Source organism: Oncorhynchus keta, chromosome 5 (genome assembly GCF_023373465.1).
Source record: "Oncorhynchus keta strain PuntledgeMale-10-30-2019 chromosome 5, Oket_V2, whole genome shotgun sequence".
Taxonomy (NCBI): domain Eukaryota; kingdom Metazoa; phylum Chordata; class Actinopteri; order Salmoniformes; family Salmonidae; genus Oncorhynchus; species Oncorhynchus keta.
In genome coordinates this window covers 19,277,359-19,293,497 of record NC_068425.1, presented here as the reverse complement: position 1 = coordinate 19,293,497, position 16,139 = coordinate 19,277,359, and the positions used below count along the sequence as shown (strand labels likewise).

The 16,139-nt window shown below is 42.9% G+C and overlaps 1 protein-coding gene across 1 annotated transcript in view; it reads right to left on the bottom strand.

The window, feature by feature from the left end:
* Positions 1-8,662, bottom strand: part of LOC118384186 (microtubule-associated serine/threonine-protein kinase 1-like) — a 59,471-nt gene extending 50,809 nt beyond the window's left edge. Inside the window, exon 1 of the mRNA XM_052518960.1 lies at positions 7,744-8,662. Within this exon, the coding sequence (XP_052374920.1) occupies positions 7,744-7,782 (39 nt within the window). The 5' untranslated portion in view covers positions 7,783-8,662. The remainder of the gene's footprint in view (positions 1-7,743) is intronic.
* Between the last annotated feature and the right edge of the window lie 7,477 nt (positions 8,663-16,139).

Below are 16,139 nucleotides of genomic sequence, written 5' to 3'. Positions count from 1 at the left end.
ATACACAGTACATGGTATTCTGTGTGTCTTTGTTTGTGAATTCCGTTGGGGGAAAGATACCACGAAACAGCCGAACAGAGAGGATGGGTAAGTGCATTATGTACTTGTATATGTGAGTGTGTACTTCAGCAATGTGGACCAGTGCTTTGAAGTGGACCAACACTCTCTCTACCGCTCCCTCTGTAAGGGAGTGCGCAACTGGTGGCAGGGAAGTCAGGCGCAGTAGAGCAAAACTGGGTAATCAACGGAGCAGTCTTAATCATAAAATCACCGGAAACCAGAACAACAAACAAATGGGTACAAAACCCGTCGCGCACCAGAGAAAACGTGCACATGCACTTACAATAAACAATTCCGCACAAAGACATGGGGGGGCAGAGGGTTAAATACACAACATGCAATGAGGGAATTGAGACCAGGTGTGTGGGAAGACAAGACAAAACAAAAGGAAAAGTGGATCGATGATTGCTAGAAGACCGGCGACGCCGACCGCCAAGCGCCTCTCTCTCTCTCTCTCTCTCTCTCGCTCTCTCTCTCTCTCTCTAATTAATGCATTAGCAACTCCACATCCACTCCTGTCAATGACGGGCGACTCAGTCAAGATGCCATTAATCAATACAATATTAGGTTAATCTTGAGCTAAAGTGTACATGTTTGTTTGAGTGTGTGTGTGTGTGTGTGTGTGTGTGTGTGTGTGTGTGTGTGTGTGTGTGTGTGTGTGTGTGTGTGTGTGTGTGTGTGTGTGTGTGTGTGTGTGTGTGTGCTTACATGTATACTATAAGCTATTAGGGCTTGGAATTCCCAGGGACTTCACAATACGATATCATCACAATGTTAGGAGCTGATACGATATGTATTGGAATTATCATGATTCTATATTGCGATTTGATGTTGCGAACATATTGCTCACTATATGTCTGCTGCAGAGAGACGAGAGAGCATGATAAAATGAGTTTTGATCTGTATGGGAAATAAAACTGCTGAAATAATGTTGGCTCACTATTTAAAAGGAAGGTGGAGAACAAGCTATAGGACAAAAAATACCAGAGTTTTGGCGCAGCTACAGCCGACTATCTCTACCTACAATTATTTGTATTCTTTTTTATTATTACAAATTAATAATTAATATCATCCAAAAAGAATGTTTGTGATATGTAACTGTATCAATTTTTTTTCCCATCCCTATAGGAAATAGACTGAATAATGTGTGTGTGTGATCCTCTTCATAAGGTTCTCCCTCTGGAACAACTAGAGAAACCCTCTCCACAGTGTGTGCTTGTCTAGTGGAATGTCTTTGTATCCCAGGGACAAACCTCCCACGTAGCAGTATACCTTCAACACTCAGTTACCTTGAAGTGTCAAATGGAACACTCTACAAATTTAGTCTTACCCCAGAGAGAGTTGGTAAAAGCTATGATACTTGGGAGAGAAGGCAGAACCTTGATTGAGGAGTAAATATGAAATAAATCATTTTGGATCAAAAGAGAAGTAACCTCACCATTGTAAGGTCAGATTCTCACATGAGTTTTACACCCAGCACAAGCCGAAGGTCATCGATAGTTGTTGGTGTATGTTAAGCTCCTCCCATGTGTTTACGTGTTAATAGAAACAACTTCCTCTTTACAAGGATGACCGAATATTCAACCTATTGATTCCTCCTCACTCCTCCTCCATTGGTCAGACTAATTGATCCTGAGCCAGCTCTGTACATTACTTGAAAGTGTGGATTGAGGGAAGACAGTGCAGAGAAAGACTGGTGATGGGGAAGGTGTATGAACATATCTCAGACACAACATCATAAGCTATCTGGCTCGTACCTATCATACTGCACATACCAGTGAATCACTTTATAATTGCCACTTTAAGAGCTGTGGCATAGATCCATATTGAGTCTATGCCTGTACTGAAATGCACTTTCAATAGATACTCTCCATTGCGCATAATTTTTCATCCAGGTCATGTAACCTCTCATAACATGATTATCTAGTTTGCTTTGACACACAAAGAGCGGAAATCTTTTTATACTACAAATGCAGACTAGTTAGAGTAAGAAAGAATGAAGAGAAAACCTTCCGAATATAGAGGTATGAAACCAAAGGAACAAAGCAGGATGCACTAAGCCAACTGCGGCATTTAATCAAAATGAGTCTGCTCATTGTCTGATGTCCTCAGTAGGGCCCTTTACTGCTGTGGCCTGTCTGAGGCATGTCTAGACAACAAAGAGAATAATGTGGTGCATCAAAGAAAATGCGACCTTCTATTTGTCTGGGAGGAAGGAATCAGAACCATGGACAGGGCCCTACAGGTGTAGGATCTTCATTTGGAAAATTCATTTAAATTTAATTTGGACATCAGGAAAATAATCCAGCAGCTACAGGAAATGTGAATTATTATGTTGATTCTAATTAATGGAAATGTTTGACGGGGTTGATACATTTTAAGCAAGAGAAAATCAAGTCTGAAATTTCAAAATGTAAATTGCTGTCACGGATCCCTCCAAAACTTTCATCATGCACACCTGTCCCCTATTCCCACTGATTAGTATTTGTATATATGTGTCCTTTGGTTTCCATTGGGGGGTCGGTTATTGTTCCCATGTCCGTTGGTGGTGTGAGTGCCTATGCGTTGGTGCGGCGGTTATGCTGCGTGCTATATATATTGTGTATTATGGGCATTGTCCTGTGTCGGTCAACAAGGTTTACCATCGCTCTTTTGTTTGGGTACAGCCCAGTGTTTTTGTATACGTGTTTGTTTTGGGTGTATTAAAAAAAACTATTGCGCCTGTCTCCAAAACCCTTTATACCAGCATGACAATTGCAAACTTCAGAATCCTTTTACAACGTAAAATACACTACAAGTTTTAAATGTCCTGCATTGGAATCAGCACCATGGACAGGGCCCTACCTTGGAAGAAGGAATCAGCACCATGGACAGGGCCCTACCTTGGAAGAAGGAATCAGTACAATGGACAGGGCCCTACCATGGAGGAAATAAACTGGACCCTGGACCGGGGATACTGAGCCAACTCAGGAGTGGGATATGGAAGAGGGATATAGTAAAGGGATTCAGGAAAGCGTATAGGTTCAAAAAAACAAATGAGTTCAGGAGAGGAGATTAGCTGCTTGAGAGCCAATGTATCCAATCAGCTCATATATGATGGAATAACATCTGGTCTGGAGAGTGGTCTGACAAAAGGTGCCTCCCCTCCTGACTATTAATTTGCTTTAGATTTGCATGAGAATGTCAGATAATGTAAGTTATAATGTCATGTTTTCGAATAAAAAAATATGCAATGAATAAAGGTCACCCCCTCAAACTGCCTGACAAACAACATGATTTTCATTGTTGAACCAATATTTTAATGCTCTCTCACTTTGTCAGGCCATATGGGGAGAAACTCATGTCACACTGAAATATAGACTTTATCGATGGCCAGCCATTGTGTCATTGACTTAGTCAATCCAGGAAGCTGAGACTAATGAAAGAGATTGTAATTGAGTTTCCACTCTCTGAATGTTAAACACACTAAAAGCACAGCGACTGGCTGACGGTAGAGATTGGTGCTCTGAATCTGATGGATCTGGAGCGGAATGACGACAGATGGAGCTCTGTCACAACCGTACTGTGCCCACTGACTGATCACAGATTTGAAAGCAAAACAATTATGCTCTATATTTACCTCCTCTCTGTGACGAGGATGACTGCTCTTCCAGAAGGTTCTGCACTGTGGATTGAGGAGTCTAAATGGTCCTTCTGAGTCGCAACCATATTGGGATGTTTGTGACACAATGACAAAACATACGTCAAATGTCTATGAATATTCAAATAGACTGTATTGTCCTGTGATTGCTGTGGTTGGCAGCATTACAAATACAGTTCAGGTTCATGTTTATATTGCCTGATTGTAATGCTGTGTACAGTACAGTATACTATGCTGTGGTCCAGGCAGAGGTTGAACTCTCAGTTATAAGTCACTGTTCCACCGGATGCACCACAGTATACTTGTGTATTCAGCCCAGAGCAGAACGTGGTGCCTGGTGACCGTTTCAACACGGGATGGTGCATCTCAAGGAGTTTTATCCTTTCAATAAGAAATCCTAATTTATAGAATACAAGTGATTGTGATGTACAGTGCATTCGGAAACTATTCAGACCCTGTAACAACATTCATCGTCGGAAGAAGAGGAATCATCGGACCAAAGAGCAGCGTGGTAAATGTTCATGTTATTTTTATTTAAACTGAACACAAAACAAAATAACAAAGAGAATGAACGAAAACGAAACAGTCCTGTCAGGTGCAGAAACACAAAACAGAAAACAACTACCCACAAGACACAGGTGGGAAAAGGCTACCTAAGTATGGTTCTCAATCAGAGACAACAATAGACAGCTGCCTCTGATTGAGAACCACACCCGGCCAAACACACAGAAATAGAAAACATAGAACACAAAAACATAGAATGCCCACCCCAACTCACGCCCTGACCAAACCAAAATAGAGACATAAAAAGGATCTCTAAGGTCAGGGCATGACAGACCCCTTGACTTTTTCCACATTTTGTTTTGTTACAGCCTTATTCTAAAATGGATTAAATTGTTTGTTCATCAACTTACACATAATACCCCTGAATGACAAAGCAAAAACAGGTTTTTAGAAATGTATGCAAATGTCATAAAAAAAATGGAAATATTACATATACATAAGAATTCAGACCCTTTACTCAGTATTTTGTTGAAGCACCTTTGGCAGCAATCAAGTCCACTTGGGTATGACGCTACAAGCTTGGCAACTGTGTTCTTGGGGACCTTCAATGCTGCAGAAATGTTTTGGTACCCTTCGCCAGATCTGTGCCTCGACACAATCCTGTCTCGGAGCTCTACGTACAATTCCTTCGACCTCATGGCTTGCTTTTTTCTCTGACATTCACTGTCATCTGTGGGACCTTATATATGCTGGTATGTGCCTTTCCAAATCATGTCCAATCAATTGAATTTACCACAGCTCGACTCCAATCAAGTTGTAGAAACAACTCAAGGATGACCAATGGAAACAGGATGCACCTGAGCTCAATTTTGAGACTCAAAGCAAAGGGTCTGAAGACTTATGTAAATAAGGTATTTCTGGGTTTTTTAACATACATTTGCAAAAAAAATTATAACTTAGGAACAAGTCTTTGAATATCCTTGAGTGGCCCAGCCAGAGCCCGGACTTGAACCCGATCTAACATCTCTGGAGAGACCTGAAAATAGCAGTGCAGCAACGTTCTCCATCCAACCTGACAGAGCACACCAAATACAGGTGTGGCAAGATTGTAGCGTCATACCCAAGAAAACTTTAGGTTGTAATCACTGCCAAAGGTGATTCAACAAAGTACTGAGTAAAGGGTCTGAATACTTGTGTAAATATGATATTTCTGTTTTTCATTTTTAATAAATTAGCAACCATTTCGAAAAACCTGTTTTTGCTTTGCCATTATGGGGTATTGTGTGTAGATTGATAAGGGGGAAAAACGATTTAAATGTGGAAAAAGTCAAGGGGTCTGAATGCATTCTGAAAGCCCTGTATATAGAACCTTCCACCCCCAGCTGGGATATGGATGCTGATGAAGACCTAATGGTCGAAACGTTGTAGTAATAAAATCCCCTGGGAGCATGAGCAGCAGTGGGCAGTGTTTTCCTTTCTATTAAACATAAATTCACCTAGAACTCCAGAACCTGCAAAAAGTACCTGGATGAACGTATGTTCTTCAGCTTTTGTACAACACCTCAATATCAGCAATATGGTGCTACTTTAATTATCTTCCCCCAGACCACTTCCTGGCAGTAATCTCTGTGAAGCTCTCTGATAATGAGATGGGCTGGCTAAGACACCAGCCAGCCATGAAGATCAGACAGAGGCAGGCTGAGAGTAATGCTGCTGCCGGACCCTGCCATGCTTCCCGAGATAGGAGAAACAGCAGCACTATAAATGGTCGTCTGACGTCATGCCCTTCAGCTCCTCCTGTCTGAGCCGGAGGAGAAATGGCCCTGGCTGTTATGAAACAGTACCGGCTGGACTCCCTGCCCACAGCTACACCACCGCTGGCCCCATCATTTTGTGGACACACGAAGGACAATGGTGAGAAAGTGAGTCTGGGGGGCTGATCAGAACCTAGACAGGGGCCTACTCATCACCTCAGTCAGTGTCAGTGATTGGCTTACCGTCCCATGTCTGACAGATGAAAAGTGGCTGGGGAGGAGGGTGAAACTGTAGTATGGAAGTGTCATGTCATCCCCACTGGCTGGCACACAATCCTCAATAACCCACACATTATTCAGGTCGGTCCTTCCCCTGTATGCTACTGTACATACTGTACATGTATATACATGTGTGTGTGTGTGTGTGTGTGTGTGTGTGTGTGTGTGTGTGTGTGTGTGTGTGTGTGTGTGTGTGTGTGTGTGTGTGTGTGTGTGTGTGTGTGTGTGTGTGTGTGTGTGGAGGCTGGAGGGATAGTGTGGAGCAGATACAAATATGTTTGTTTCATGTTAGTCATGTTGAAGCAGTGCATTATGGGGCTGGCCTTTGACCTGCCCTCTGTGGGAGTGGGGTGTGTCACCATATGGCGCAGAGAGATGAGAGATGCGCCAGAAGGGGGATTTTAAACAGACACTAACGGTTGTGAGAGTGGCTAGGATGATGAGACTCCAGGGAGATGAGCTGTTGGATGTATCTGAAGGATGGTCATCCAGACACTATCCATCCTCATAAACACACAGAGAGACACACTGGCATACACACACATCGTCCTTATGCACATTCATGACTCATGCTTGTTGTTGAGACATGTAGATGTTTCTAGTTGTCACTAGTTTGCTTTGCCTTATGTTTTACTTCACACACACATCCACTGTTTGTTTGCTGTTGTGTTTGTGCTGTTGCCAGTGTCTTCTGTCTGTGTTGTCCATTTAGTCTTACATTACTTACTCTTGCCAGGCCATCATTGTAATTAATGATTTGTTCTTAATTGAATTGCCTGGTAAAATAAAAGTAAAATAAAAAATAAAATACTGTGAAGTCAAGCATATGTGCACCGACACAGACCCCACCACACATGATGGAATTGAGAGAGTTGCCGATGCCATGAGGTGGATTTTCCCAGCACAATAAAGAAACTGAGTAATGGTCAACCCCAGTCTCTCCATTCCCAGCTCTCTATCCTCCCTCCTCTTCATCCCTATACTGCCCAGCCCTAATCAGGCCCTAAGGCACTCTGCCTGCCTGCCCGCCTGGCTGACCGCTCAGCTCAGTTCACTTGACTGAATCACGTTCCAAGGGGGAGGGGTGACCCGTACTTAACCAGGCTACTTCATAATGGATGAACACGTCGGCTTCAGTAATATGAACATGTCATATCAATATGCATGGCGGTACATTTTCATTATGGAGATATTACCTTGAATGGCATTATAGACATAGAGTCGCCAAGTATCTTATGAATATGACCTCTGCTGAGATACATTAAATCAAGATTTCTGCAGCTGAGCATATGAAGTCCTAAATACATAGCACAGTTGTTATAACATGCTCTAAAAAGGATGTTGTGTGTGGGTAACTGGTTATTAACATATGAGCCTAAAAATGGTATTGAACATAATCTCAACTCAATGGCACATTCTGTACGATTTCTATTGACATGAGTGTAGCCTACATGGAACTAACTGTCAATTAGAGATACTATCAAACACATTACACCCGGACCTCACCTGCAGCCTCCGACGCCGAATTATCCCCGAGTCATCCATGTTGTAATAAGGCGCAGTCGGATGGGGAATTCCCCAAAACAGCCCCCAGACCCTTCACTTGTTTCGGTTTCGACCCAAACAACTCTGCGGCATCCACTGGCTGTCCGGTTCTCACTCAAATAACACAGCCGAGACGGCGGCGTTGCTCACTTCGAGCCAAAGCTCACATTGCGCGTGTAGTGTCACGTTGAGGAACCGCTTGAAAACCACAAAATGCCAGGATGTCCCGTAGCATCTGAAAAGAGCAGTGTCTTCGAGCTTTTACGTCTCTAAAATAAAGTTATTCCGCTGTAGCCTATAGGTTAATTAAATGATTAAGTCAATGACTCATAAATTCCCATGTTGATAGTCGACTGTCACCTTCACTTCTTCCGGTTGTTTTTAGAGCATCTTTGTGCACCACCAACAATGTCTTTAGAGACTTCACTTGCAATATAGTCTACTGCACCAATTCTTTGGCGGTGTCTAAAATAAGTTACACCTACAGCATTAAATGTTCACAATACACCAGAATGTTCATTTCGCGGTTGATGCTGCTTGAACAACGGTGCGTGACGTGCAAAGATGCTTCCTCGAGCTCAGTTAGTCCCGTTGACATTGTCGCTGGTTCGCCCAGGAATCCATCCACTTCTTTGGACTCCTAAGGCAATAACAGTCCATGACATAACAAAACACATCGTCGTTCCGCTCAACCTTTAAACATTCGAGAGAATGTTCTTCTCCCTGGCTGCATATCGCGGTCCATTCATTCTTCCACCTTCACTTCCTTTGATAACGGACGACAATAGCGCGATATCTGTAACCCTTCCGTGCCCGGGATTCCCTCACGCCCCTCCTCCACGCGCAATCCGCAACCGGGCCAGTGTGATGAATTTAACATCCCTCTCCCCTCGCCACAGGTAAATGGGGGGATAAAAAGGATAATATGGGGTGAATTACTTCATTGTTGGGCAACGATGAGAACCGCATGCTTGTGAACGGCCATACTGGTCATTCAGGACCATGGACAGCGCCACGTAGGCTACGAATGAGTGCCTTAGCGTTTAGATAGTTTTACTGCGAGCCAATGCATTGTCATTATTTTTTACCAGCTTTACAATCAAAATGTTGCACATTGTATACGATATACAGTACCACTCAAAAGTTTGGACACACCTACTCATTCAAGGGTTTTTCTTTATTTGTACTATTTTCTACATTGTAGAATAATAGAGAACACATTGAAACTATGAAATAACACAAATGGAATCATGTAGTAACCAAAAAAGTGTTAAACAAAACTAAATATATTTGAGATTTGAGATTTTTCAAAGTAGCCACCCTTTGCCTTGACAGCTTTGCACAGTCTTGGCATTCTCTCAACCAGCTTCACCTGGAAAGCTTTTTCAACAGTCTTGATGGAGTTCCCATATATGCTGAGCACTTGTTGGCTGTTTTTCCTTCACTCTGCGGTCCAACTCATTCCAAATCATCTCAATTGGGTTGAGGTCAGGTGATTGTGGAGGTCAGGTCATCTGATGCAGCACTACATCACTCTCCTTCTTGGTAAAATAGCCCTAACACAACCTGGAGGTGTGTTGGGTCATTGTCCTGTTGAAAAATAAATTATAGTCCCACTAAGCACAAACCAGATGGGATGGCGTATTGCTGCAGAATGCTGTGTTAGCCATGTTGGTTAGGTGTGCCTTGAATTCTAAATAAGTCACAGTGTCACCAGCAAAGCACCATCACACCTCCTCCTCCATGGTTCGCTTTGGGAACAACACGTGCAAAGATCATCTGTTCACCTACTCTGCGTCTCACAAAGACACAGCGGTTGGAACCAAAAATCTCAAATTTGGATTCATCAGACCAAAGGACAGATTTCCATCGCTTGTGTTTCTTGGCCCAAGCAAGTTTCTAATTATTATTGGTGTCCTTTAGTAGTGATTTCTTTGCAGCAATTCGACCATGAAGGTCTGATTCACGTAGTCTCCTCTGAAAAGTTGAACTTGAACTCTGTGAAGCATTTATTTTGACTGCAATTCCTGAGGCTGGTAACTAATGAACTAATTCTCTGCAGCAGAGGTAACTTTGGGTCTCCTTCATGTGGCAGTCCTCATTAGAGCCAGTTTCATAATAGCACTTAGTGGTTTTGCGACTGCACGTGTAGAAACTTTCAAAGTTCTTAACATTTTCCCGATTGATTGACTGTCATGTCTTTTTGCTTATTTGAGCTGTTCTTGCCATAATATGGACTTGGTATTTTACCAATTAGGGCTATCTTCTGTATACCACCCCTATATTGTCACAACACAACTGAGTAGTTAAAACGCAATAAGAAGGAACGAAATTCCAAAAATTACATTTTAACAAGGCACACCTGTTTATATAAATGCATTCCAGGTGACTTCCTCATGAAGCTGGTTGAGAGAATGCCAAGAGTGTGCAAAGCTGTCATCAAGGCAAAGGGTGGAGAAGAATTTCAAATATAAAATATATTTTAGGTTACTAAATCAAATCAAATCAAATGTATTTATATAGCCCTTCGTACATCAGCTGATATCTCAAAGTGCTGTACAGAAACCCAGCCTAAAACCCCAAACAGCAAGCAATGTAGGTGTAGAAGCACGGTGGCTAGGAAAAACTCCCTAGAAATGCCAAAACCTAGGAAGTAACCTAGAGAGGAACCAGGCTATGTGGGGTGGCCAGTCCTCTTCTGGCTGTGCCGGGTGGAGATTATAACAGAGCATGGCCAAGATGTTCAAATGTTCATAAATGACCAGCATGGTCGAATAATAATAAGGCAGAACAGTTGAAACTGGAGCAGCAGCATGGCCAGGTGGACTGGGGACAGCAAGGAGTCATCATGTCAGGTAGTCCTGGGGCACGGTCCTAGGGCTCAGGTCAGTTGAAACTGGAGCAGCAGCACGGCCAGGTGGACTGGGGACAGCAAGGAGTCATCATGTCAGGTAGTCCTGGGGCACGGTCCTAGGGCTCAGGTCAGTTGAAACTGGAGCAGCAGCACGGCCAGGTGGACTGGGGACAGCAAGGAGTCATCATGTCAGGTAGTCCTGGGGCATGGTCCTAGGGCTCAGGTCCTCCGAGAGAGAGAAAGAAAGAGAGAAGGAGAGAATTAGAGAACGCACACTTAGATTCACACAGGACACCGAATAGGACAGGAGAAGTACTCCAGATATAACAAACTGACTCTAGCCCCCCGACACATAAACTACTGCAGCATAAATACTGGAGGCTGAGACAGGAGGGGTCAGGAGACACTGTGGCCCCATCCGAGGACACCCCCGGACAGGGCCAAACATGACTACATGATCCCATATGTGTTAATTCATAGTTTTGATGTCTTCACTATTATTCTATAATGTAGAAAATAGTTTTAAAAAATAAAGAAAAACCCTGGAAAGAGTAGGTGTGTCCAAACGTTTGACTGGTACTGTATATATTTATCCTTTCGCAATATCTGTTCATGGTGTATGTTGGTCTCAAAAGCTCAAATCAGGAGACCATGCAAATGGAATCCAGTAAGTCTACTGACCCGCTGTTGATCAAGCATGGATCATCTTTATCATGCATGGCATACCCAGGATTTAACCCCCCTAGGTACGACTGATCATTCCTGGCCCATTTCCAATATCGTTAGGTCATTGGTTATTGATCAATCGGCCTATGTGCAGCAAACAGGTTAGATCTCAAACATTTGTCATCCACTTTTTGCATAATAAATTAGCATGAACGACTAGAGGGCTGGGAGCTGAAACTTTTGAATGTTTCTCTCCATCAGAAAAATGCTTGAGTGGAGAGAATGTTTTACTCGTGGTTTGGTGCCCTCAACATTTGTGAACAAACTGAAACAGACAGTCAGACAGTGCATGACCTGAGTGAAAAGAAGGAACACAAACAATGGCCAATGTTTGCCCTTGAACAGTTGGCCATTGGATAGATCTACAGATCTACTATAATGAGTTCCTCTCATCATATTTGTTTGCCTGGGATGATGATGAGGGACAGATGGGTTGCCCTTTGGCAGAGAGAGGTTGCGTAATGCTTTGCGATCAAGGATTAGGACTTTCACGCTGTTTTCATGTAACATATGGTCGGTCCGAGTGTATGGCCCACGCAATGATGACCTCACCCTCAGCCCTGAAATAGCCAGCAACACTGCACCACACACACACACACACACAGTCCAGCTAGACCATCCCGTCCAAACAAATATGCTGTAACCAATTTAAATGTATTCAGATTACTTATCCACATAGAATTGTGATGCCACTTGAATTAGTACATTGTGCTCATAATGCAAAATCATGGAGAAAGGCTGTGGTAAGCAGGCTTTGATTAATTTGATTACAGGTTTTTTTTATTGCTTAAGCACGATTTTCAAAACACTACACACAATTAGCACAACCACACACCCAATTAGCAAAACACTACAGATCCTTTGCAAAATTGAACACTCTTGTAAAAACTATACACTTCTTTTTAAAAACCACACTTTGTTACCATATGAAACACACACGTTTCACATTACTATATTCTGTTTGCACGAGTTACACTCTGCTGTGATAAACCTAAAACACTTTTAGCACTTCTACTTCCATATGATTAGAGTAGGCTACTATCAACAAAGTACAAATATAATGTAAATTCACCAAACACTACACAAGACCAATGTTGCAGACTGAAGAAACTAATTTATTTCTCAACACGCCCAAAATGTTGACATGGAGATTCATAATACTGTAACCAAACATCACTTTACGTATTGTAAGTTTAAAAAATAAATAAATAACTAGACATTGTCTCTTTGCCTAGCTGGATCTGGCCAGAGAATTTCATCAACATCGCAGGCAATGTTGTCATTAGCAAGACACCTTGGAAAGAAACGTCTTGAATGACGAATCCATTCTTGTATTGCTGCTACCTCCATCTGGTCACATGCCTCCATGGCTTGGATGAGGGGTACCTCAGCCTGGAGACGGAGATCATATACCTTCCACCGCCATGCCGAGAAACTATTCTATAGGGTTGAGGAATGGACAGCATGGTGGAAGACATAGGAGGGTGAAATGTGGATGTTGCTGAAACCAGTTCTGAACCAGAGCAGAGCGGTGGAAAGACACGTTGTCCCAGACAACAATGTATTGCATATGATCGATTTGATTTGCTGCTGTTATGTTGTGCAATTGGTCCAAGAATGTAAGTATGAGTGCTGTGTTGTAAGGGCCCATATGGGCATGGTTTTGGAGGACCCCATTCTGTGTAATGGCTGCACAGTGTTATATTACCCCCACGTTGCCCTGGGACATTGACTATAGCCCTGTGGCCAATGAGGTTTCTTCCCCTCCTTCGTGTTCTCGTCAGGTTGAACCCAGCCTCATCTACGTAAATGAACTCATGCTGGATCTCCTCTCCATCCATTCATAAAACTCTGAAAAACAGTGTCAGGCAAAATCAGTGTATTACAGTACAGTAAAAGATTATGAGACAGTTTGCAAGATCACACTGCTGAAGTGAATACATACCTCTGCATAATCATGCCGCAGTCGTTTCACCCTTTCGGAATTGCGCTCGAAAGGCACTCGATAAATTTGCTTCATTTGAATATGTTTCTTTTAGGATGCGTGCCAGTGTTGATGTTGAGACCTGATGGATGTCGTTGAAAATGGCATGGTTATTGACAATGTTAGCTTGGAGCTGCTTGAGTGTTATAGCAGTGTTGGCCAAAACCATGTTTACAGTACTATCTCCCTCTCTTGCTGTTCTGTGAACATAGGAGGCCTTCCCCCTTTTCGTCCCTGACCCTCAATCCTGTGTAGAGAAAAACTCAGTATACAATAGTACAGTAATTTCACAGAAACCGTGCAGATGTTTTTGATATGATGATATTTTTACAATACCTATTTTCCTGTCTAAATGTTCTCATCACACTTGCCACTGTATATCGGCTTAGATTTGGCTGTACTCGCAGTCCAGCCTCCCTCAGCGTCAGGCCGTGGTTGACAACGTGGTCAACCAATGTTGCGCGGATCTCATTTGTCAGATTTGGTCCTCTTTGAGCACCTTATTATCTTCCTCTTCCTCCCCTTCCTCCTCCTCCTCGTCTTCCTTGTTCTCTTCCTCAGTCTCCTCGTCGTCCTCCTCGTTCTCCTCATTCTCCTCGTCGTCCTCCTCCTTGTCCTCCTCCTCCTCCTCGTCTTACTCTTTCTCTGACTCTTTCCATTGTGTTTGAAGACCGATGAACTCACCTGCTGCTTTTTATAGTGCCTATACACCTGATTGGAGTGTCTACAATTAAGCAAACGAGTGTTTGCACACCTGATGACTGTGTTGAACCAATTGGTTGGACGGTGTGGTAATTTGACAGTCAGTGCTTTGGTATTGCAAGGACGTAACTTCATGATAGATTTTTGTGTGTAATGTATGTTAAGTGTGTTTAGTGTTTTGCAAATCACTGTGTGTAAAGTTTTGCAACAAGTGTGAGGTTGACAATGTGCTTGTAGTTGTGCAAATATGGGCTTATGTTTTGCTTCTTGAGTGTAAGGTTTTGCTAATAGTGTACTACTTTTAATTTGAGTGTGTAAGCAATCCAAAAAAACTGTAAAAAAAACAATAACTAGACATTGTCTCTTCACCTAGCTGGATCTGGCCAGAGAATTTCATCAAAATCGCAGGCAATGTTGTCATTAGCAAGACACCTTGGAAAGAAACGTCTTGAATGACGAATCCATTCTCGTATTGCTGCTACCTCCATCTGGTCACATGCCTCCATGGCTTGGATGAGGGGTACCTCAGCCTGGAGACGGAGATCATATACCTTCCACCGCCATGCCGAGAAACTCTTCTATAGGGTTGAGGAATGGAGAGTACGGTGGAAGATATAGGAGGGTGAAATGTGGATGTTGCTGAAACCAGTTCTGAACCAGAGCAGAGCGGTGGAAAGACACGTTGTCCCAGACAACAATGTATTGCATATGATCGATTTGATTTGCTGCTGTTATGTTGTACAATTGGTCCAAGAATGTAAGTATGAGTGCTGTGTTGTAAGGGCCCATATGGGCATGGCGGTGGAGGACCCCATTCTGTGTAATGGCTGCACAGAGTGTTATATTACCCCCACGTTGCTCTGGGACATTGACTATAGCCCTGTGGCCAATGATGTTTCTTCCCCTCCTTCGTGTTCTCGTCAGGTTGAACCCAGCCTCATCTACATCTTGTCTTCCTCCTCTTCCTCATCCTCTTCCTCATCCTCATCCTCCTCCTCCTCCTCGTCGTCCTCCTCCTCCTCCTCCTCCTCCTCCTCCTCCTCCTCGTCTTACTCTTTCTCTGACTCTTTCCATTGTGCTTGAAGACCGATGAACTCACCTGCTGCTTTTTATAGTGCTCATACACCTGATTGGAGTGTCTACAATTAAGCGAACGAGTGTTTGCACACCTGATGACTGTGCTGAACCAATTGGTTGGACGGTGTGGTAATTTGACAGTCAGCGCTTTGGTATTGCAAGGACGTGACTTCATGATAGATTTTTGTGTGTAATGTATGTTAAGTGTGTTTAGTCTTTTGCAAATCACTGTGTGTAGAGTTTTGCAACAAGTGTGAGGTTGACAATGTGCTTATAGTTGTGCAAATATGGGCTTATGTTTTGCTTCTTGAGTGTAAGGTTTTGCTAATAGTGTACTACTTTTAATTTGAGTGTGTAAGCAATCCAAAAAAACTGTAAATAGCAACCATCAGGGCTTTCTGGCTGGCTGGCACGCTTTCCTAATGCTGATGGCTGCTCTTTATGTTCTAATTCTATCCAGCCAACATCCACCTAACAGAGACAAACACTCACAACACAATCAGGTAAGCCATTATTAGGAAGCCAGTCCCTCACCCAAACCCTGTAGCACCTCATCCACTCCACTCAGTGAAATCTTCAGGCATCTCTACTGCTGTGGTGCCTTCAGACATACTGCAGGTACTGTATTGATTATTGCTCCTTGTTGCTTTAACTCGTCTGACTGATAGACCCTGCAAGATGCCCTGCACGGCAGGTAAAAGCCTGGTGGGCATACAGTACATTCAGAAAGTATTCAGACCCTTTGACTTTTTACACATTTTGTAACATTACAGCCTTATTCTAAAATGGATTAAATACACATTTTACTTCATCAATCTACACCCAATAACCCGTAATGACAAAAACTGTTTTTTAGAAAAGCAGAAATACCTTATTTACTTAAGTATTCAGACCCTTTGCTGTGAGAATCGAAATTGAGCTCAGGTGCATCCTGTTTCCATTGATCATCCTTGAGATGTTTCTACAACTTGATTGGAGTCCACCTGTGGTAAATTCAATTGATTGGTCATGATT